Source organism: Sceloporus occidentalis, unplaced genomic scaffold, assembly GCF_023333645.1.
Source record: "Sceloporus occidentalis isolate IW3139 unplaced genomic scaffold, rSceOcc1.0.p SCAF_6, whole genome shotgun sequence".
NCBI classification, from domain to species: domain Eukaryota; kingdom Metazoa; phylum Chordata; class Lepidosauria; order Squamata; family Phrynosomatidae; genus Sceloporus; species Sceloporus occidentalis.
Genome location: NW_028316986.1, coordinates 79,336,579 through 79,361,539, shown reverse-complemented (window position 1 = coordinate 79,361,539; position 24,961 = coordinate 79,336,579). Strand labels below are relative to the sequence as shown.

At 40.8% G+C, this 24,961-nt stretch overlaps 1 protein-coding gene across 6 annotated transcripts in view; it reads right to left on the bottom strand.

Moving 5' to 3' along the window:
• The window catches only part of LOC149310985 (connector enhancer of kinase suppressor of ras 3), a 93,015-nt gene that overhangs the window by 48,338 nt on the left and 19,716 nt on the right, over positions 1–24,961 (bottom strand). For 3 of the 6 annotated variants that reach the window (XM_089530159.1, XM_089530160.1, XM_089530162.1), the window contains exon 2: positions 5,146–5,309. In XM_089530159.1, coding sequence (XP_089386285.1) covers positions 5,146–5,309 — 164 coding nt within the window. Of the gene's footprint in view, positions 1–5,145; positions 5,310–19,294; positions 19,335–21,457; positions 21,476–24,961 lie in introns of those variants that run through there. The other 3 variants (XM_089530161.1, XM_089530157.1, XM_089530156.1) reach the window with 3 other exon arrangements.

Below are 24,961 nucleotides of genomic sequence, written 5' to 3'. Positions count from 1 at the left end.
TTGGAAACAGTCATCTTCATAGTCACAGAATTTCATTTAAGGTCATGGAGAGCATCGTTCCAACTTAGAAATTATGTTCTGTTATTGTTTTGCCTGGAAATGCCTGGAAATCATTTCCAGCCTGAGCCAACAGTGGACTTCCACTGGCTCAATGGCAAAATACAATGGATCAGGGAGACGTCAGGTCCCTCTCTACTAAGACTGATAATTCAGAGCATTCCAGATCCTGATGGCAAAAACCTGAGACTGGGGGATGCCCCTTTGTGAAACCAACATTTTTTTTTCAGCTCTGGAGCTTTAAAGAGACAGGGAAGAACATTCCAAATGTTTCATTAGTAGACTTCTAGCTTTAGCAATTTATTCCCATAACTCTGTCCCTTTCGTGTAAAAACTATTGTCCCCAAACCACAATTTATGCGGGGAAATGATATTTGCAATATTTGCAAAGGAGCTATATTGTTGGAGCAAAGATGTTTTCAAAAACATTTCCCTCATACTTGCACATAGGCAATTGCATGGGACAGCTCCAAAACCCCTATTCAGTTCAACACACCCTTTTCATCACATAGAGAAGAAAAAGGCACACACAACTGGGAACACATTAAGGTCAAACATTCTTGTCTCGTTAATCATTAATCTGACTAGCTATGGATCAAGTTGCCTTTGACAAGGTTCCTAAAAGCTTATTATGGTTTACATAGACATTATGCTGAGCTCAGTAACCCATGCATCCCACAACATGAAGCAACAGGGGAGAGACAGGCAGAAATATTGTTTCTTTGTCTTAAACTGTGGTATTGAAATAGATATTTTATTTATTTATTTTAAAAACTACAGACTATCCAATTTTGATTACTTACCACTATACAACACTTCAATACAGCAGCAGCCTTTAGCAATTTGTATTGCCTTCAGCTTTTATGGCAAAACATCAGTTGCTACAGTACAGTATTATTACTATAAACTTCTTGAACAGAGATCGAAATAGACTAGCTTGAGGACCAGCCAGTTAATTTATGGCTAAATAGCAATTAATGAGGTACAAACCCCAATCCTCTCCAATTTCCTGAAATGACACTTTGAAAATGGTAGCACAGTCAATGGCCATGACTTCTAGATCCCCACCGACTTGCATCTCAGGCCTAATATCAGCCTGGACTACACATCCCTCTTTTATACTTCAGTGAGAAGCTGGGGTTATCATATTTCCAATTACTTAATTTTAAAAGATGCTTTCTGAACACTATATTTTTCAAAAAAAAATCTGTGATGTTTACAACTATATACAGGGTATATTTAGGTCAGCTATTTCATATAGAATACATTTGTTATAGATCATCCCACACACACACTCCAAATATTTCAGCACTAATTATTTCTGTTCTTCTCCCCTAAAATAAGGGTATATTTTCTACTGGGAGTCAAAGGCTCTGCCCATTTTAAGAAGAACACATTCAAGTGCAAGAGCAGTTACATAATGGATAGAATGTAGTGGAGTCAGGACATAAAAGAGTGAAAGCACTCTTTCACTCCCCCCCCCCCCCCGCCATTGTCACTGATGAAACTGTATATACTGTTGGCATGGGTTTAGAGAACTGGAGCAAGCCTGCAGAACAAGCATATATATCCCTATCACAAGGTAAACTGTATCTACCACAATACCTCTGATGCAATAGAAATTAAAGAAAAGGCTGGGAAGAGAGAATATTGTGGTAGATTTAAAAATAAACTTGAAATACTATTCTGCATACAAGAAAAATAGGGATCCACCATCATTATGAAAGATTAGCTTTTCAATTGTGTCACTCTGACTGCTACCCCACCACAGAATTAAGGAAGTTTAACACTGCTTTAACTGCCATGTGTCATCCTATGAAATCCTGTAGTTTGTTGTGGCAGCAGAGCTCTCTGACAGAGAAGGCCAAATATCTCACAAAACTGCAAACCCCAGAATTCCATAACATTGAACCATGGCAGTTAAAGCGGTGTCAAAGTGCAGTGATTCAGCAGTGCAGATGCAACCTCTGTCACAAGAGTGACACAGATCCTAACCCAGGGAGGTTTAAGGAGAAGGAAGCTGCCCTCTTAAATACTCAAATTCATACTTCCCACTCAAGTCCACATATGCACACTTCTCACCACAGGGGCCAGGCCTCAAAGACACAATTGCTTATCTTTACAGCTCACACTCCATTCCCTGACACACCTAACTTTGACATTATAACTTAAGACAATGGTGGCCAGTTTCACACAGGTCATCGGCAAAGTATGATAGGGCCAATCTAATAAATAACTTTTTATTTGTTTACTGAATATGTGCCTTGGAATTTCTACTCTTGTGCGAGGGAGGAGATAAGCCTAATTCCATGCCACTGCCAGATCCCGGGACACCTCTTGCTCCTAACCAAGCAAGCCACTAAACTCTCACTACCCATGTCACAGTCAGGCAATCATATTTTAGATCAACTTTGAAAGCAGAGAATTTCTTCTTGTTTGCCTTCTCCATACAAACATAATGTGTGGGCAGTAAGAATCTCCCCAATATTTTCCTTCCTGAATATCAGCAACTTCAGCCACAGGTCAAATTCTATTTTTAAATGAAATAAGCAAGCTGCTGGTCTTCATGAGCAATGGCCCAAGGTTCTTAAAACTGCGGGTGGCTGTTTTGGCTTCTTTTTTTTTACTGTTTAAAATTGTTTGAGGTTTTAAAGTACTGTATACACTCATGTATGTCTAGACATTTTAGTCAAAAAATGGACCCAAAAATCCTGTGTCGACTTAACTACGAGTCAATATACTGTATATACTCATCTATAAGTCTAGAAATTTTAGTCCAAAAATTGACCCCAAAAACCTAGGTCGACTTATCCACGGGTCAATGTAAATACCATTCTTTAAATCTTATTTAAAAGGGAACCATCCCCTGTTTAAAGGCAAGAGTGCAATCTGTCCTGGAAGCACTGACCTCCTTCTACTCTCTCTTCCATCCAGCCTCTAGTGTGAGCTAAAACAGTTATGCCTGCCATAATTTTGTAGGTTCTTTGGCATTGTTTTCTTATGCTTCATCATTTAGGTCCTTTTTGCATGAACCTAAGTTTTACCCTCGACTTATCCACGGGTCATATCAAAATCCATAATTTTGCCCCCAAAACCTGCACTCGACTTATACATGAGGTCGACTTATAGTCGAGTATACACGGTAAGTACTATATTTTAATTCTTATTTTAAGAAAGGAATGATCCCCTAGTGAAAGATAAGAGTGTGATCTGTCCTGACCCCACTGCCACTCTCATTCATCCAGCCTTTAGTGTGAGCTAAACAGTTATGCCTGCTGGAATTTTTAATTCTTCAGCATTGCTTTCCTTTGCTTCATCCTTTAGAGCCTTTGTTACATGCCCCTAGTTTTACTCCTGACTTATCCACAAAAATCCGGTGGCGCAGTGGTTAAATGCCTGTACTGCAGCCATTCACTGGAAACCACAAGGTTGCGAGTTCAAGACCAGCAAAAGGGCCCAAGCTCGACTCAGGCTTGCATCCTTCCGAGGTCGCTAAAATGAGTACCCAGACTGTTGGGGGCAAATTAGCTTACTTGCTGTTCACTGCTATGATCTTTGGAATAGCGGTATATAAATAAAACAAATTATTAATTAATTATTAATTAAAATGTGCCCTCGACTTTTACATGAGGTCGACTTACAGTCGAGTTTATACAGGTATTTTTGAAGAGGGATTTTAGTCAGTTCAGTCAGTTTTCGTCAATTTAGTATATTTTTAATACGAAATTTTAGTCAGATTTGAGAAGGAATTTTAGTCAGTTTAGTTGCACCCATTCCTGGAGAAGTCTGGTCTGGCCATACAAACACATGGCTTGGTTACATACCATTTGCATAACTGTCATGTTCTATCTGTGGGGCTGCATTTGACAAATGCTCAGAAACTTCAGCTGGCCCAAAGAGCTGCAGCCAGATTGCTAACTGGGTCTGGTTACATGGAACACACAATTCCCTAGTTGGAACAGCTCCACTGGCTGTTGGTCCACTTCTGGGAAGCAATTCAAAGTGCTAGTTTTGACCTATAAAGCCCTATACATCTTAGATCCAAGTTACTTGAACAACAATATCTCCCTTTATGAGTCTCTTAGACTTTTATGATCATCTGGAGAGGCCCTTCTCTCTGTCCCACCACCTTCCCAGATTTATTTGCTGGGAACAAGGGAGAGGACCTTTTTGGTGGCTGCTCCCAGACTTAGAAACTCCTTCTTTAGGGAGGCCAGGATAGGCCCATCCTAATCTTCTTCACCTGGCAACTAAAAACATTCATATTCCATCAGGCTTTTGAGCTGATCTTTAACATTATCTTTTAATTATTTTAAATTGTATTAACACTACAGATTATTTAATTGTTTTAAAGACATGTTTTCCATTCACCTGTTTTAATGACGCTTTTACATTTATCACATAGAGTAGAATCCTGCTGACTCAACCTGTTCAACTTTTGTGTGTTGCATTGTTTACTGCAGATATGCTGCTGCAACCCAACACTGAAAGTGTTTCTCCACACATTTTTCACCATACTCTCAATGTTGATGCTACTGCTAAAAAAAACTCCTTGAGAGAGGATGGGGGTGGGGGTGGGGTTTGAGGGGATAGGCCACTGCCAGGTTCAAACCGAAACTGATCAAGACAGACCTACCCAAGAGAATCTAAGTGTTCCACAGGATCCAGATGTACCACTGAATTTCCAAACCATCTCCTTCAAGGGGTGGAGGTGGAATGGAGGTGCCCACTTCAGGTAGAGGCAAAACCAAAATCTCACCAAATAATATATTGTTCATTCTTACCACCCCTGCTCTCTTTTGTCCTATTAGCTTCAATCATCTATTCCATATTGACACTGAGGAATTCATAATGGGGATCTTGCCAGACATGTTCTCAGTAACAGAATGGCTTCATGTAAATGTCACCACTGGAAGAATTGCTCCTTGCAAAACTGAAAGCTGCTTTTACATCAACTTCTCTTCCTTTCCCTTAAGAAACTTGCAATCAGGATAACTTATCTCCCTTTTGTCAAATACTTCCATTAGCCAAGGGACAGAAAAATGAGGGGTGGCATCTGTACAATATTCAGTTGTTCTATACACTGACCAGTGCGCAGAGAAGATCCACAGCTTCTAGAACAAGCTCCTGATGCCCAATCCGGGTGATGCCCAACTCTTCAAGATCCTGGTGGGAAATCTGTAACAGCTGAGCCCCATTTATCTTCTCTCGTTCAAATTTTGGGACATATTGTTGAAGACAATCATCCAAACCTAAATAAGAAAGAAATTTACTGTAATCTTATTTCTAAAGTTTTTCAACATTTAAAAACACATACGCAAGACAATCAGCACATCTGTTCTCTAGCTTATTCTTACTTACGTAAAATGCTGAAAAATATATTCCCAGCTCTCCCGCCCTCCTCATCAACTGCTATATATATACTTTTAAAATAAATACAGGAGGGGGGCAGAAAACATAATTGAAGAAGGAAAACTCATGATCTTCAAACTATCCCACTATTTATTATTATAGTTATAATATAACTATAATATAATATAATAATATAATACATTATTGAAGGCTGCAATTGCATGCACATACATCTAGGAAGAGACAGTATAGTATAGTGGTTAGAGTGTTTGACTTAGACAACAGTTAAAGGCCTTGCCAAGAATAAAAGAGGGAATAGAACAGGGGTTGGCAATTTACGGCCCGTGGGCTGGATCTGGCTCAGCAAGGCCTTGGGACCGGCCCCAGCCCAGTCCTGCCACCAATTTCTGCCTGCCCGCCCCGGTTCCCCCCAATCCCAGCCTTTGTCCCAGCCTCCGGGCTGGGCCTGCTCATGTGGCCATTGCCGTGGCCGCTAATGCAACTGCTGGCCAACCCACCTCCTCCTTCTCTTCCTGGGCAGCACCGCCCTCCTCCTCCTCGCCAGCACCACTGCCGCCGCTGCTGCGCTGCCCGCGGCGGGGCTAGGACGGAGGAGCTCGTCCCCTTTGGCCAGCCAGCCATTGGCTAGTTGGCCAAAGGGGACGGACTCCTCTTTCTTTGCGCGCGCCGCCCGGGCCACTGCATGGGCCAGTGACAGTGCACGCGCATGCCCCTCTTGCATGCCCGCGCGCGGGGCTTCCCAAGGAGCCTTTGTGCCAAGGAGGAGGAGGAGGTGGAAAGGTGAGTCAGTGGCCATTTCAGGTCTGCCTTGGGTTTTTTTTATTAATTTTTAAAAATATAAAATACTTATTTTTTGTTTTTTTATTTTATTAATTTTTAATATTGCTTTTTAATTTAATTTTATTTCATTATTTTTATTATTGCTTGTTTTTTATTTTATTTCATTATTTTTATTATTGCTTGTTTTTATTTTATTTCATTAATTTTTACTATTGCTTTTTTATTTTATTTTATTTCATTAAGTTTTACTATTGCTTTTTTATTTTATTTTATTTCATTAATTTTTATTATTGCTTTTTATTTTATTTCATTAATTTTTATTACTGCTTGTTTTTTATTTTATTATTTCATTGTTTATTTTTTGGCTTCGCCCCCCCCCCCCCCCCCAGTTGTCTGAGGGACAGCAACCCGGCCCCCGGCTCAAAAAGACTGCCTACCCCTGGAATAGAAGCTAGCCATTCTTGGAGATAAGGCCATGTAAAAGTCTGCCATTGTAAACTGCCACTGTATTTCGCCTGGTATTGTATTTATATAATACAAGCTACCTCTTCAAATGTGGTAGTTAGTGTCGGTGCTAAAATCTTAGATTTAAGACTTATATTAGATTTAAGTTCTGAAGCACCATTTAAACAGTACATAAGTGTGCAAGAATAGGGGAGGGACTGTGACTCAGTGGCACATACAGCCATAAGCTCCCAGACTTGGCATTTGCAATTTGGGCAGTGATAGCAACACCTGCTCAAAATCCCTCCTCTCCACAAGTATTAAAAGTGCAGCAACACTATCTTCTGTTTGTGTATGGCTGTCTTAGAGGTATCATAGAACAGGAGAAAGCACAAACATTGGAATGTTAAGGGAAACAATAGAAGTGTTATGAATTCACTAGTTCTACATGAAGAAAGTTTCTTTGTTCAGGTAAATTCCTGGGCAATCAGATAATCAAACTGGGATACTTTGAAAAGAAAGGCATAACAGACTCGCTTAGCAAAAACAAAAGTATCCCAGCTTAATTCTCAGATAGGTTGTTATAACATGCTGGAGTCATTCCAATCCAAACAAAATGAAGTGCTTCAAAATTAGGGTTCTTCTACTGTAGGGGGCACAACCTGGGGTACTGATGTTGCACATGAGTTTGCTAGTTAGTGGGACTCCATCCACTTTTTCTAACAGCCCAATGTGCACAATTTATGTGTGTCTATGTGGTGATAAAAAGAGTGTCTATGGCCGGATTCCTGTTGGCACATAATGCCATCACGAAGAAAAAATCATGGGCACATGATTTGGAGCTGCCTTCCCTTGCCAGCATTGCACAGTTCTGGGGAAAATGCAGCACCTAGCATAGTGCACCAACACCTAGCATAGTACTCTATAGATTCAAGCCTGTATGTACACATACATGTGCACCACCTCCCCTTGTCAACACAGAAGTGGCCCTTAGGGCCAAAAGGCTTTTGCACTGCTGAATTATTCCTTTAAAGTTTCATCACACATATCCTTAATCATACTTGGAAGCAATTTACACTTGTGTAGAAACAGAGAAACGTCTCACCTCATGCCAAGTGTCATCCATTTACTTGCTGATGCAATTAAAATACTATCCACATTAGTGTTCAAATAGTATCTGTAAATGCTGCATGCCAGCTGCAGTACTGAATCAAACATACAACTGAATGCTACTTCTGGGTAACTTTCAGGAGAACTGCATTTTTCTCTCCTTCCCCCCAAAATCAGACCTTCCCAGCCACCCACAAGATTACATCCTTGCACTCTAGATTAATTAACCAACACACCATACTACTGATTTCGGGCTTAAATTTAGTTAGTAAACCAGACTGGAACTGCCAGTTCCCATATAAATATACATTAGAGTGGAGGGGAGGAAATCAGTTTTTAATCATTTATAATTACAGCCTGACATATGCAATCAAATTTTGTTGGGGAGTAACTCAACAAAGCTACAACCAGTTATGCGCTCTGAGGGATCCCAGTGTATACACACAGAGTTGCCTTGTATCAACCTCTCCCATGTCCAGCTTTATTTCTCTGTACTTCGGACGAAGGAATTGCAAAACCATCTCTAAGTATTCTTTGCCTAAGAAAACCCTATGAAATTAATGGGGTCACCACAAGTTAACAGGTGACATAAAGGTGCACACGCACGCACATGCACACGCACACACACATTCCTTTGCATGCAGTAGTCGGATCTCTCCATCTGGATCCAAATTTGGACTATCCCATGCAAAATCTAAATGAACGGTTGACCCACCTAAGCTGTCGTAAATCCTTTATCCCCTCACCTAGGAGTAAGCTCCACTAAGTATCATGGAAATTACTTCTAAGCAGGATACCAGGTTTTTAGGCTACATTTCAGAGGAAGGAACTGGCAAAAGCACCTCTGAAAACCCATTGCCAAGACAACCCTATGAAATTCATGGGGTTACCATAGATTGACAGGTGACTTGAAAGCACACACACATACCTACCAACAAACATGTAAAGAAGAATATAAATTTTAAAAAAACAGCAAAATAATGTCCTAAATCTATTAGTCTGAATCAGAGTACCTCCATGAACAACTGGCTCCAGGCCAACAGGCAGAAGTCAGACAGTAATTTGTACATACTTTTAGACCTTCTCAGCTTAAAATTCCAGTTCAAGATATGAACACTGTGCCTAGAATCAATGTGAAAGTAAATTTATTTAGCAAACCATCTTTGGATTTGGCACAGAAGGGAAATGACTGAAATAGGAAAACAGGAGGGAATTCAGTAAGACCCAGGAACTTGGGTTCCCAGCCAGCCATAGAGGAAAAAATCAAACAAATTTCCACTCCTAACAGACTTCTTCTGTGGTATAGTTTACATGAAGCATGACCTCTGATGTTGAACAGAACATCCGAGAAGAGCTCCACAGAACCAGACAATCTTTAAAAGAAAAGGTTTATATGTGGAAAATGCCATACTTCTTGTCATGATACTTATGATAGGGGTGAGGATTGTCTAATTGTTTATTCTGTTGGGTGATGTATTGATTACTATATTGTGCTATGTATTTTTATTTCTTTTATTGTAACCAGCCTCAATCCGTAGGGAGAGGTGGGCTAAAATAATAATAATTATAATTATAATAATAATTATTATTATTATTAATTTCCCCTGCATCCTAGATTCAGTCATTCAAACTCATAAAACAAGAGCAGAAATTCTGTTTTTCCTAAGTGTAAAACACTCATGTACACACACAGAAGGCAAAACAGAAGGTGGAATGCAACCCATAATGAAATGTGTGTGTGTGTGTGTGTGTGTACATGTCTTCAAGTTGCCTGTCAACATATGGAGACCCCATAAACCCATAGGGTTTTGTTAGGTAAGGCATACTCAGAGGTGGTTCTGCCAGTTCCATTCTTTGAAATACTGCCTACAACATCTAGTGTTCACTGGCAGTCTCCCATCCAAGCACTAACCATTGCTGATCCTGCTTAGCTTCCAAGATCAGATGGGATCTGGTGCCTTTAAGGTATTTACATCCTACATATCTCAGCAAAGCTTATGAATAGCTGAACTGTGAACTGGGCTGTGTAGAACACACACAGTTCAAACTAAGCTCCAAGGAATCATAAATACTCCAAGTTAAAGTTTGTTTCCCATCAGACTTGCCCATCAAATACAGTGGCTTTCTTTCTGTCCAGACAGGGTAATTCCAGTTTCTAACACTTAATCAGAAAACATGGGGGGGCATGTCTATCATACTGAGATCCTTGGAAGGTAACTAACAGATAAACCAAGCATGTCTCCTTGAATGTAAGAGCAGTTACTGCTGAATAAAGCTGCACAGAGGAACACTGCATGGTGGCCTCTGACACATCTCCTTAGACACAATCTATCACTAGACTGAGTAGCCTCAACGAGCCCCCCATTGACAGCACAATAGAGATTTTAGCAATTCACTGTGTTCCTCTGAAAGATAATCATTCAACAACAGCAGCCAGCGCTAATAACCAGGCCTGAATGAACAAACTAGAAACAAAAGTGTGTTCAGCGATTTGCTGCAGACACCTGGCAATTCAAGTTTCAACAAAACCAGTTGCAAAGGCTGGCTTCTTTCAACAACTGGATGTGGTATCCATCGATTTGGATAAGCACCTGTCCCGTAAGAGGCAAGCCTAGACAGTTCTAATGCCACCACAAAGCCACCTTAATGGGTGCTGCTGAAGGACAGTATCTTGTTAAAGCTGAATGCTGTCTGGTTAGTAAGGTCACAGGCAGAAACCAGTATGTTTTCATGTTCCTTTAAACACTTCAGAGCACTGATTCCACAATACAGAAAGAGTGTCTAGGATCCAATCTGCACTGCAGAAACAACACAGTTTGCACTGCTTTAACTGTCATGGCTCAATGGTATGGAAGTTTTGTGAGATATTCAGCCTTCTCTGTCAGATGCGTCTGGTGCCACAACAAACTACAAATCCCAGGAATCCATAGGATTGAGCCATAGCGTTTAAAGAGTTCTGAAACTGCATTATTTCTGCAGTGCAGATGCAGCCTTGGACATCTTCACTAACTTAGCACCTTGAATACATGTAGCCTGCCTAAAGATGTGTTTGATTACAACTCACAAAATCCCCAAACCGTATATAGATTATGGAAATTATAGTCAAACACATATGGTGGAAGTAACAGCATGATGGGACCCGCAACCAAATAAGTCTCTAGGGCAGTAAATTGGGGAAGACTTGGCATAAGGTTTTTTTATTTTGGCTCTTACCATTTATTTATAAGGCATTTTGCTGTTATTTAATTTTTCCAAGAATTTTAAATTAGAAAAAGAGGTCACAGGCAGCCCTTTCTAATACCTCCAAGAATGTACACTGATGAATAATAAATAGTTCATCTTTTAACAAAGTTATTCCTTACTCAGTACTTATGAGATAGTTATTCTTTTTTCCCAAATGTACTGTTCAAGGTTACCCAGAAAATGCACATGCCCAAGAGAACTGTTCTCTAGAGCAGAACTGGGCAGCGTGTGCCTCTCCAGAAGTTATTGGACTTCAGCTCCCATCAGCCGGACCCAACATGGCCAAAGGTGGGGAATGTTGTAGAGTTGCAGTCCAACCACATTTGGACAACCACATTCCCACTCCTGCTTTATAAGGTAGGAAACATCTGTCAGTCCAAGACAGAAAATGCAAATCTGCTGGGCAGCTCCAAAAACAAAACAGTGGGGCCAAAAAAGCCCTCAGTATATTTCAACTTTAAGCTCTTACTACCAATAACTAAAGCTTACGGCAGCTTTTTCAAGCTTTATAAATAAAAAAGTCCAGAAGGTCAGATTGAGACCCCAAGATGGTTGGATTCAACTGCACAGCCTGGGGCTCCCCAACCATGCTTTAGTTATTAATTTTAATACAAGAGAAGCTCTGAGGCCGATTCACATTACATAAATATAGTGCTATATTCCACTTCAACTGCTATGGCAACATCCTATGAAATCCTAGGCTTTGTAGTTTGTGAAGCACTAGAGTTCTGTGGCTGACAATTCTAAATGTCCTTTCCTAAACTACAAATCCCAGGATTCCATAGAGTGCTGCCACAGCAGTTGGAATCACAATGCTATAACTGTGTAGTGTGTATGGACCCCTGGTAAGGAACAGTAAAGATGTAATCTTCAAGACATAAATTTGGGATTAAGGGGCTAAACAGACCACCCCTTTGGAGTGGCCTGCTGCCACCCCTTTCAGCACCAGATCAGGTCCACGGCAACTACATGGCAGGGCCCTGATCCAGCCTTTTTCCGATGCTAAAAGGAATGGCAAAATGCCACTCCTTTTTTGCACTAGGGAAAAGGAACCTTTGCTGCCACAGTGGCATTTTGTGGTGCTCCTTTTGGCGCTGCATCATATGGACGCAGCACTAAAGGAGCACCATGACACCACCCACCATACGGTCAGGTGCACAGCATGACAGCAACAGCAGGCATGCATCATAACACACCTCCACTCTGCCCGAGGCCGGCATATAAGCCTGTCTGTACAGCCTCTAAGTCCCAATGAACTCAATAGGACTTAAGTATAGGTACAAAGGAATATGACTGTGGTAAAAACAAATGATCCAAGCTCTAATCCAAGCTTCTTCTTTGAGTTGGCTCTGTTTAAGGTTACTCTCATCATGTTTGTTCCAGGAACCTGGAAATGCATATGCATGAAAGGAGGAGCAAACCCACTTTAATATTCATTTGTTGTTGTTGTTATCCAACCTCAAGTCAATCTCGACCCATGGCAACCCTGTAGATGAGACATCTCCAAGACTCCCTATGCTCCACTGCTCTGCTCAGGTCCTGCAAGTTCATACCCATGACCTCCTTAATAGAGTCCATCCTTCTAGCACCTCTCTTTCTGCTTCCTTGTACCTTTCCTAACTATGGATCGGTACAGACCGGCCCTTTCCAATGCCCTCGTCACATGCTAGGGTTGCCTCAGGGCGGCGCTTCCAGAAGCCCCTCAACTCTAGCATGTGATGTGGGCGTCAAAATGGCGGCACCCTGTACACATGCTCGCTGCCATTGTTATGCATGCAGCCACTCCACAGGGAAGCCACACGGTTTGGCAGCTGCGGCTTCCCTGCGGAGAGAACAGGCACTGGCAGGACGCTGTTTTTCGGCACTCTGTACCGCGCCATTATCATTTTTTCCAGTGAGTCGTGCTTCCTCATGATGTGGCCAAAGTACAACAGCCTCAGTCTAGTCATCTTGGCTTCCAGAGAAATTTCTGGTTTGATCTCCTCTAGGACCCTTTTGTTTGACTTCTTAGCTGTCCATGGTAATCTCAGTACTCTTCTCCAGCACCACATCTCAAATTATTTTCCTATCTGCTTTCTTAACTGTCCAGCTCTCACATCCATACATGGAGATAGGGAATACAACAGCTTGTATACAGTGTGCCCGCGTCATTCGTGGGCGCACTTTACACAGCTTTCAGCTTACGCTGTAAGCCACTCACCATAAAAGGCAATGGTGCACGCACCCACGGTGTACACACCATGCCACGCCGTGTGCACAAGACCCATTGTTTTAAATGGGGCTTGAGCATCCACGGAATTTCACTTACACAGGGGGGTTCCAGAATATATCCCCACATAAGGGAAGGGCGCCCTATAATTCTAACTTTTGTGCTCAGTTGTATGTCTTTACCTTTTAGGATATTTTCTAGTTCTATCATAGCTGCCCTCCCCATTCTTACTCTTCTTATGATTTCTTGACTGTAGTCCCCACTCTGATCAATATTTGATCCCAGGTATGAAAATTCTTTTACTATTTCTATTTTCTCATTGTCTAGGTTGAATCTGTGTAAATTTTGTGTGGTCATTATTTTTGTTTTCTATATGTTCAACAATAAGTCTGCCTTTGCACTATCCTCCTTGATCTTCCATAGTAGTTTTTCCAAGTCTTTGATGTTTTCAGCTAGTAGTATGGTGTTGTCTGCATATCCTAGATATTCCTTCCTCTTATTTTCACTCCTCCTTCTTCTGTGTCCAATCCTGCTTTTCGTATAATATGTTCTGCATACAAGTTGAACAGATAGGTTGAGAGGATTTCTCTTTCTTTTTGACTATTAGAAGTGTCTGTCTGCATTCTTCTTTTATTATGTCCCTGGCTTCTGACCATAGTTCTTCTGGTTCCAGGTCTATTATGCTTAGTAGTTCAAATCTGTTCTTTATACTGGCAACAAATTATGTTGAAATATTTAGATCAAATTTTAGTATGATTTTTGGTTTTGTTCTTTTCTTAAGTTTTACTCTTATTGTTGAAATAAGTAATTCGTGGTCTGTGCCACAGTCAGCACCCGGTCTGGTCTTGGCCATCAAAATGGTGCTTCTCCATCTTTTGCTTCTGATTATATAATCTATTTGGTTTTTGTGTTGACTGATGATGCCCATATGTATAATCTTCACTTTGGCTGTATGAAAAAGGTATTTGCAATGAATAGATTGTTGGCTTCACAGAAATCTATCAGACACTCAGCTGCTTCATTTCTTTTGCCTAATCCGAATCTGCCTACTGTTTTTGATTCCGCTTCCAACTTTGATGTTGGTGATTAGCTTAATGTCCTGTGTTGGTGTGTTGTCAATTTCTTCTTGGACTCCTCTGTAAAATCTCACTATTTCTTCCTCTTTTGCATCTGTGGTTGGTGCACATACTTGAATTATGGTAATATTCATAGGTTTACCATGGAGCCTTATTGAGATGATTTGATCTGATTTGGCATTATATCCCTTTACTGCTTTTGCCACATCTCTTCTTAGTATTAGTGCCACCCCATTCCTTTGTGTATTCTCATTCCACAACTAGAACACTGTGTAGTTGTCTGAGTCAAAGCAGACCACTGCTGTCCATTTTAGCTTGCTTACTCCCAATACTGCTATGTTAATGCGTTCCATTCCCATTTTTACTATGTCCAGATTCCCTTGGCTCATGCTTCTCACATTCCACGTTCCTATTATATGTGTTGTGCTGCTCTGGATAGGTTTTGGATCTTTGAATGGATCTCCTGCTTGCCTCATCATCTTTGGGGGTTTTATGCCTTTGGCTCCTCTAACAAGTGTGAGTTCTTCTGTTTTTCTATCTCTGTGTTTGTTCCTTTTCCTGCTTGTGTGTCTCACTTGGAATATTTCATCACAGGGTTTTCTAGTGAGGGGGTTACGCAAGGAGGGTCACTATTACCTCCCTGTGCGCAGTGCTAAGCAAGTGTTAGCCATGATGTGACTGTTGTTCTCTCAACATCAGTGCCACCCACCACTACTGCTGTTGCCCAGTAGCAGTTTGCCTCTCTGTGTAATTCCTCCTCCTTGTTGTCTGATTGTTTCCCTACGCCTTTCCTCCTCGCATCTGCTACCCTTCCCCTCTCATGTCTGCCCTCTTTTAGTTCTTCCACTTTCTCCTGGTCTCTCGTTGTGTTCCTCTGGCCCTTGTGGCCCGGATCTGGTGCTTCCTCTCCTCTCTCCCCTCATTATTCCCAGAAGTCCTCCAGGCTCTGGCGCTGCCTCTTTGTCCTCTGAGCTTGGGGAGGCAGAGGTGGTCTTAGCGATACTGCATATTCATACTGCATATAGAAATCTGTCCTGATTAGCACTCTTTTCTCTAAACTCCATTATTGCAAAATAGAAAGGGGCTAGTCCAGAAATGCTTATATCATTAAAAATGGCTAAGCTTTTTGGCAGACTTCTCCAATCTGGTACCATCCAGATAAACTGGACTACAATTCCCAGAATCCCCAAGCCAATCTCAGTCCAGGAAGTCTGCCTCAGACTGCCACAAACCTCATCACTGTTTTTGCTGCAAAAGAACTAACATGGTTACTTGTTTGGAAGATAAAAACACAGGCACTTTGCAAAGTACTTCAGAATCCAGATTTCCTTGATATACACAGACTACCTTTAGGAAAGGAACCAAAGCAAAATGGACAAACTATTCAAAACATTTTTAAGAACACTGTTACTATAAAGTTGGGATAGACAACATTACATATTTTGTTCCCACTTGTGAGGGGGAAAAAGTTTTCTTCCATGCATAAAATTATAATAGTTTTCATGCACTTTCTGTTTTTCTGACTTTCAACTTTAGTAATGTATTTGTGGAAAAAATGTATTTAAGGAAAGTATTTTTTTAAAAAAGCACAACTATCCCCCCAAAAAACCCAGAAGTGCCAAACTGGTGTGTGTGTGTGTGTGTGTGTGAATATTACAAGGCTAGCATCTCCTTTGAAACATATTATTTGTTTCCTTAACGACCCAGAAATAACGTTTCACTTGTACCACCTAGGGAATTAAGTCAACACCTTTCCAGGAAGAGTTCTATTAATACACTCCTGTACAAATGAAAATATTTATTTATTTTGGGAGGTCAATAAAAGCCCTAAGTTTAAACTAGCCAAGCTAAAGTTTATTGCAATTTCTAGGAGAAAAAAAGCATAGTATACTGCAAGCTCTCTTTCTATTTCTCAGGCATGAGAACCTGTGGGCTATGTTAATGTCTTCTGCTCAACACAGTCACACCACACCTTCCAAGACCTTCATGGAGGGCCTGCCATTGAGAGTGTGCGTTGTTCCAAAGTTAATGGATTTTCTGTGGTTACAGGACTTGTTTGTGAATCACAGAGGCTCCCTTGCTTGAACTCTAATAATTGGTACTCTGAGGATTATTCCCACAGTGAAAACAGGAAGCCATGTTGCAATGTAGGCTCTTGACTGTTTGGGAAACATGGAGCAACACCTGGGCTGGCCTGGAACACCTCCTACTGCAATGCGACACTGTTGTGAAGGATTACAACAGAGATCATTGCTCATATCATAATCATCATCGCCTTCTATACCCGTATGGGCTCCCAGATTACTAATGCACACATACACAAGGATATACGCTGCCTATTATACCCTATTTATTCCACAGAAGTCACTGTGTAGCAACAGCACATTTGCATGCCATAGGGGAACTTCAACATAGCTAGCTATAATGTTCCATGGTATACCTTATTTTCCAGCGTACAAGACGACTTTTAGACCCTCTAAAATTGGGTCAAAAGTCGGGGGCCGTCTTGTACGCAGGGTGCGCGCTCTGGGGCCACCAGCTTCTCAAGCCTCCGGAGGCCCCTTAGAAGCTGGCGCGTGCGCTCTCTCGGCCGCCAGCTTCTCAGGCTTCCGGAGGTCTGGGGAGCCGGCAGCCTTGCGCCGGCTTCTATGGGGCCTTCGGAGGCCCCTTAGAAGCCGGTGCGCGTGCTCTGGGGCCGCCGGCTTCTCAGGCCTCCGGAGGCCTGGGGAACTGGCAGCCCCGCGCCGGCGTCTAAGGGGCCTCTGGAGGCCCCTTAGAAGCCGGTGCGCACGTACACCGCCGGCTGCCGGCTTCCAAGGAATGCGATAGCCTTGTACGGTGAGTATATCCTAAACTCTATTTTTTAATAATAAAAGTTGGGGGTCGTCTTATACGCCGGAAAATACGGTACTTATTACATGACTTGCAATCTAGTTGGCATCAAATAGGTTGTGAACATCATGCCTGGGGGGGGAGGTATTCTCGCTTAACATTGAGAACGATAAGTTTAAAACCTCTAGCATGAGAAATAAAGCTAAAATGGAACCAACATAAGGAACGTAAGAGCAGCCACACTGAAACAAAACCAAAGACCTATTTTGCCGTGCATACTCTTCCCATACTGTTCCAAATCGGTTGTTGTTGTTGTTGTTATGCTTTATTTATATAGCGCTGTAGGTTGCCTGTGGGAAGCTTAAAAATTGAACCTGAGCCCAAACACACCATCTTGTTCATGCTCCCAAGCACCTATTCTAATTGACACACGTTGTCTCTGTTACTAAAAAGAATATAAACATACCCACCATGACCAGTAGCCACTGATATGCCCTTCTTCAGATATTTGTACAAGTAAACTCCAATCCCACCATACACTAAAGTAGTACAAAGAGACTACTTTCCACAGGACACGTAAAGGATGCACATGCCTTCTAGACATCATGCCAGCTGTGAATTCAAACTGTACTTTTTCCTCAGCAATCCCTCTGGATTAAAAATATGAAGCACATCTTTAGCACACTGAAGTACATTTTCCTTTGTGATCATCTGTCAAAGAACAAATGAAGAAACACCTGCAACTGTAGGACAACTCACAATCTAATTAACTTGAAATGAAAAAAAAAAAAAAATAAGGGTGGGAGGAAAATAATTTAAAAGACCCTATTACCCCAGAATACTTTTAACCTGGAAATGCCAGAATAGTGTTTTCCAACAACAGAATGAGAACTAAACTTTTGGTATGCTTCCTTCTACTTTCTTTAGCATCAATAATATTTAATGACAATTGTTTCATTTGTCAAAAACATCATCACATTAACTTAAAATTAATTCAGCCTGCATATGAATAAAAACACTTTGAGGGTCATTTTGTTGGAAAGGCAGGCTATAAGGTAAAGGGGAACAAACATTCAGAGGAAGAAGTCTCCTTATTGTTATAATACATGCTCCTGTTCAAGTAAACACAATCCCCAAAGTTTTCCTCTCATGTAAAAAAGCAGTGGGAAAACCTTCTCTAAGTACTGTAATCCTGCAAATGTTATGGAATTGCCATTTCCATCAGCCTTAGCCAGCATAACCATTGATGATGAATGATGGGAGTTGCAGTCCAATAAAATCTGGAAGGCCACTCATTTTCCCACCCCTGCTCAAACTTGAATGTAGATAAGTACTCCACAGAACAGCTGTAGCTACTGATGGGGGGGAATTAGATACTATCCCCCCTTCCCGTAAGACTTCTGCCCTTCCCAATTAAATTTTCCTTCCGTCCCCAAATTTCCAGCACTGCAAAGGGTGAAACACTGAAAACCATTCACATCTGCAACTACCATAATACTGTGTTCACATTCCCTTGGTAACTTTGCCTGTCCCTTTTTCTTTGGATGCCTAAAACAGATTTCTTAATGCGCGGCTGAAGTTTTAGTTTATAGGAATGCTAGAGATTTGGAAACTGAAATAAAATTTCATGAGGAAGGGGGCAGAAGTCTTATAGGGCCCTTTTCCCCCCCTCAACACACCCTGACAAAGAAAGACACACCAACCACAGTGTATAAGCTTCTAGGGCAGTGCTAGGTAATGTGTATCTGAGAACATCTTTGCATACACTAGTCTCACACTGAACTGCCTGTTTTGTCTTCTGAACCCAGATCGTCACATCCTTGAAAGAGCACCAGCTCCCACATCTGTAGTTAGTATCACAGTCTGGCCATGGCATAATCTTGGGGAAACTAACAGAAGATGTGACAAATGAACATGTAACTGCTGTATTGGTGCGGAGTTGCCAAAACAGCAGCAAGACACAACTTTTCCCAGAGGCAGTGGGGCCAAATGCTAACACCCAGAAGCTTGGGGGGGGGGGGGTGTTTTTTATTTTAATTTGGTCTCCAGTACCCAGAACTGGCCATGCTCACTGAGGGATTCTAGTAGTTGTCATCCAGAGAAGAAACCTTTCCAAGTTTTGCTAACACCCTGCTTCACTGCTGATAGAAAGCTGGGCTTCCCCCAATACCTCTTTCTTTTTTCTTTTTCCCTTTTTGGCAGAAGAAAGGAGTTTCACCCCTTACGAATCCATCTCTGAAACACAAGAAACAACCCAAAAGTCTAGACGTGATTTGAGCAGGCATTTAGCATTTTAATTTAAAGCCAAAGATAATCTCCACTCTACTTATGCCTAACCTACCATAAATAGGAAGTATTACTCACAGTTTCTATCATTAAAAAACAAAACACCTTATTTCTTGCAACCAGACAGTCAGCTGGCCTTTTATATTTCTCACTACAGATTGAGTCTCCCTTATCCAGAATTCCAAAATCTGAAATATTCCCAAAACCAAAATGTTTTTCATGGGTGGTTGAGATAGTGCTACCTTTGCTTTCTTAAGGTTCTATGTACAAAAAAAATTGTTTAATGAACAAAATTATTTTTAAAAAATTATTATCTAAAATAACATTCAGGTTATGTGTATAAGGTATATATCAAACATAAAGGAATGCTGTGTTTAGACTTGGGTCCCATCTCCAAGATTATGTATGTAAAATTACATCTACAATTCTTCATTATGTATGTATATGCAAATACAGGTATTCCAACATCCAAAACATTTCTAGTCCTAAGCATTTCAGATAAGACTCAACCTGTACCTCTTTCTCCATGGTAGCACAAGTTCTTTTAACACAATTTTAAATTATTAAGGTTCTCAGGATGGTTCAGGACCTGGGAAGTGAATACTTCTGTGAACAAGAGCTGAATAAAAGGCCCTGGCATGCCAGGCATGTGACCTGCCTACAGGGAGTTAAAATTCTTCTCCAATTATACTTGGGATTTGTGCAAGTACAATTCCTGCCCAGCTGAAACCTTCAGAAAAATAAAGCTCACACACTACAATGCTCCCACTGTGCCTGCTTAGATACCAAGTTGATAAGCGGCTTAGCAATACAAGATTTGCATCACTTTGGAAACAAATGAATTTAAACACAAAATAAATAGTAAAATAGCACAGCAAGGGCTTTTGTCCACAAATGAGTGAAGGGAGGGGGACACAACGATGCACCCATCAGTTTCAGCCTCTTTATTTAGCAGGAAAACCAGGAGAAAACCAGGACCAAAACTGACACACTGCAATTGGCTCCCTCCGGCTCACTCATCCCAAGCTGGCATTGGGTATGGCAAGGAGGTTAACTTTTGTCAAACATCCAGAAAGTAAAAGCAATCTAATATGCTTAAGAATTTGGGCAGGATCAACTTCCCACAGTGTTTTCCGGTGATACGTCATCCATTAATACTTCCAGGTGATTTTTCCCCCTGGATAACTGCATCAGGGAAGTAGCAGTTATTTATTTTACTCAAATAGTTGACTGCGCTGAAGTTAAATTAAGTGAATGTTTTTACTTTATAAGGCTATTCTCTAAAATAGAAGTTCAGAAAACTGAATTTGGCACAAACTAAAACAATGAGCTGCTCTTATTTGCTCTCCTTCCAGAAGAGAAAACCGAGTCTGTGTCTTTCATGGAAAGTAAATTATCTCGTGTTCTTTTACAAGAACTCAGAAACATTCACTTTTGAACTACACTTCCCAAAATTTCCAATCAACATGGGGGATACTGGAAGTTGTAATTCAAAAAGGAACTTTTCCAAGTTCTGTTCCTTACAAACCATCCTTCATCCACTTCAAAGTGTTTTCAAGAGACTCCTTACAGCCTCTTAGTTTTTTTCATTCAGAGTCTGAATTACATTTCCAGGCAGGAGACCTGAGAAGTCATAAAGAGATCACCACACACATCAGAAAGTGCAGCTGAGATTCCCAACAGGAAGCATAAAAGAAATTTGGACCAATACAAGTCTCTTTCTTTCCCTCCACACCTTTTCTTCCTTGCTTGCTTACTTGCATTAAAGCCAAAGAAACAATCAGACCATCAGTGCCTCACAAGGGATATAGACCATCCATCCTATTATCTTAATCCCATCCCACTCATCCACCCCCAGTATTTCCTTTATCCCTTATAGTATAGTAGAAACCCACAGACTGCAGAGACTGGCAAATGGATGCAACTATGTGATATGCTCTTAGGTAGTCACAAAAGAAAAAGAAAGTTAGTTTATTTGTCAACCTATGTTTTCAACCCCTTCACCTCAAAACCTACTTGTGCCTTTGAAGAACAATTTCAGACTTACCTTGCTTGGCCTCTGCTAGCATCCAACTCTCCTCAATCCCTCTCCTACCTTGGATTAATCACTTCTTCACATTCTGTCCATCTGATGCAGACTGTTAAGCCCTCTTGGAAGAAGCTGCATCATTGCTATGTATACTGTTTGTACAAAACCCAGCACACTCCAGACACTCAGTTAATGCTCAGTAGCAGCAACAGACGTTCATGTGCAAAACAGTAAGGCTTTGAACACATGTTGCCAAGCTGCACCCTTTGCAATTCTAGGAAGGATTTCAACTTTCTCGTACTGTTTAGTGAACTTCTAATGAAGAAGTCCTTGAACATGCCCTCAGTAACAACTAAAGGCTCTGAATGACAATACAGAAACGTCTTATTTTTAGAAGCATTATAAAGCAAATAACATGTTACCTGCAGCTTGCTTAAAACTCTAATATTTTCCTGGGATAGCGGAGAGCAAACATAAATCATACAGTACAGAACAAGGCTATAAAGTCTGACCATACCATGAGAAGAAATGTTTTCCTTCATTTAAATTCCAAGAAAACTAACCCCATTATCAAAAAGTTAATTATTTCCCCCCTAAAATGTTTCTGTTTTTCATCCATTCTCTATCACTGGGTGACAAACATTTTACTTCTAATCCACATTCCTTAGGCATGCCTCAACTAGTTACTCTGAGCCACCCTTTTCTGGCAAAGAAATTAACAAAGGATTGTAATGTTTCCCATTTATTAATATACATACATATACAGGTTGAGTCACCCTTATCCGAAATGCTTGGGACCAGAAGTATTTTGGATTTTGGGGTTTTGTTTTTGTTTTTATTCTGGAACAAATGCATATACATATACAGTATCTTGGGGATGGGAACTAAGTATAAACATGAAATTCATTTACCATATGTTTCATGTATAGCCTGAAGCTAATTTTATGTTCATAATATTTTTTATAAATTAATGCAGGAAACAAAGTTTGTGTACACACAACCATCAGAAAACAAGGGCATCACCAGTCACCCATATGGATAATTTTGGATTTTGGAGTACGGTATTTCAGATTTAGGAATTCTAGATAAGGGAAACTCAGCCTGTATAATATTATGATACTATACAATACTATAGTATTCTATATTAAGTTATTTCCCCAACACTTGTGTTGTGTTTTCTATTCAGCTCATTCTGCCTCTGGATCCATTGTTGCATGTCAGCTCATTTATGCAACTGTTCACCTTCCTGATTCTGCCAAAGATCGGCTAGTACTGTACATTTAATACAGTTTATGTTATTGTACACCCAGTGTTTCAGAATCCACATACTTATCTGCACACAGTATGAAACTCAAGGTTGACTGCATTGGCTGGGGGAAAACTGCTTTCTGTAGGATCAACACACTGACAACTGGGGTTGAACATTTCCATGGTTAATTAGAAGTCTCCCTTAGGCAGTTGGGGGTATGGGAAGGGGTAGGGAGGCTTCCAATTAAGTCCAAAAGCCATTTAGCCACTGTAAGCAACAGGGTGATATTTGGCAGACTGCCCTGGCACTGATGGCTCTCAGAAGTATACCTACCAAGGCCAGTGGGAATCAGGTGCCTGTATTTATTCTGCTGTGTTACTAAAACAGAGCTGGTGCTTTTGCACTACACAGAAAACACTCTATCCAGGAACGTGGGTCAAAACATGAAGAACTTGCTGCCACTGATTTTCTGTAATGACAGCTTGATATACCAGAAACTGTGCATTCTACTCAAAGAATATAAAGTATATAAAAACAGAAACTCAGGGAGAATAAGACAGTAGTTTGGTTCAAAGTGGGCCCTTAGTATCCACCAAGGTTTGGTTCCAGGACCCCCTATGGATACCAAAATCCATGAATGCTCAAGTCCCATTAAATACAATGGCATTGGTCAAAAACATACTGCAGAAATAATCCACTTTGAGACTGCTTTAACTGCACTGGCTCATTACCCTGACTCAGGGAATCCTGGGAATTATAGTTTATTGTGGCACCGTAGCTCTCTGACAGAGAAGGCTAAATGTCTCACAAAACTACAGTTTCCAGAATCCTCTAGCATTGAGGTAAAATAGACAGTTGAAATGGACTCAATCTGGATTATTTCTGCAGTTGTTTATGACCATAGTAAAATGGTGTCCCTTATATAAAATGGCAAAATCAGGATTTGCTTTTTGGAATTTATGTTTTTAAAAAATATTTTTAAACCATGGATGGTTGAATTTGTAGATAAAGAATCTGTGGATATGGAGGGCTGAATGTAGGTAAACAGTAATTTTGTTCAACTCTAAGCATGGCAAATTTATGGAGAGGGAACATGGAGCTCAGATGATGTTCTGATGTAACTGCAGCAGCATCTTGGACCACATCCAGGCAATGAAGCAGTATGTACTACCATGGCTTTGTTTTCTCTCTCCAGCATGCAAGCTCTGGTTCTTTTGTGATTCAGAAGCATTCAGGGCAATCCACAAGTCACTCTGGCTTCACCTGCATCATTTTCAATGGACTCATGCATTGTCAGGAGGTTGGCTAGCTGGCCCTTGGGGTCCCTTCCAATGATATTACTCTAAAATTCTATGCTCCTCCACTTCCATACCACCACATGGATGATGGTCATTCTCCATGCAGCAGCACTGACCTACATTTCTATACTAGTCATATCACAGCATCAGTTATGTCAGCACAGCACCGAGGCCAGTTTATGATATTCCATTTCAACATGAGGGTTCATTATTGAGAACACCAGTAGAAAATTAAAGCAATCAATGGCAACTGCAATAAAAGATGATAGTCCAAAAAAGCTTGGGGTGGTATGGAGACAGATGACCTACAGCTATGACAGAAAGGCTCCAACAGAGGAAATCTTCATTTGGCAGCAGCTACAAAAATAATTATACATACAGTCCAGCTGCCTGTCTTTTACAGCCATAAAGTTTATAAAGTGATCTGTTCTTAAAACAGTTTCAACAGCATTACTACCTAAAGCAAATTCACCAGATGCCTAGAAGCCGACTTAAAAAGCAAATATATTTTACACCTTTTATTGGCCTATAGAAACAAAGGCTAGCAAATTAAACTCACAGCAAGTTTCAGAACTCATCGTAATCCTTACTACTGATGAAACATACTAGAAGTTCCAACATCTAAGTAGGAGTTATACCATTGAAGCTACAACTTAACTATAGCTTAAGATTCTGGCTAGTCCTGGAGACAATAAACCATGAACCCCAGCTCAGATAAACTAAGCAATGATGGTTAGAGATTCTCAGGCTAAAAAAAGTGTAGGAAATCCATGCATAAATTGGCTTCCGATCATCCAAGCAAGGCCACTTAACAGATATATAGATGTAGATATACCGTAGAAACTTCACCAGAAAGGTCCTAAGAAAATGCTTTCCTATATTCAAGAATATATTCTCTGAAATATATTTTATCCAAGAGAAAAATCCTGAAAAGTAAGACCTCTGAGCAGTTTTGCATCCACATATCTGAACCTC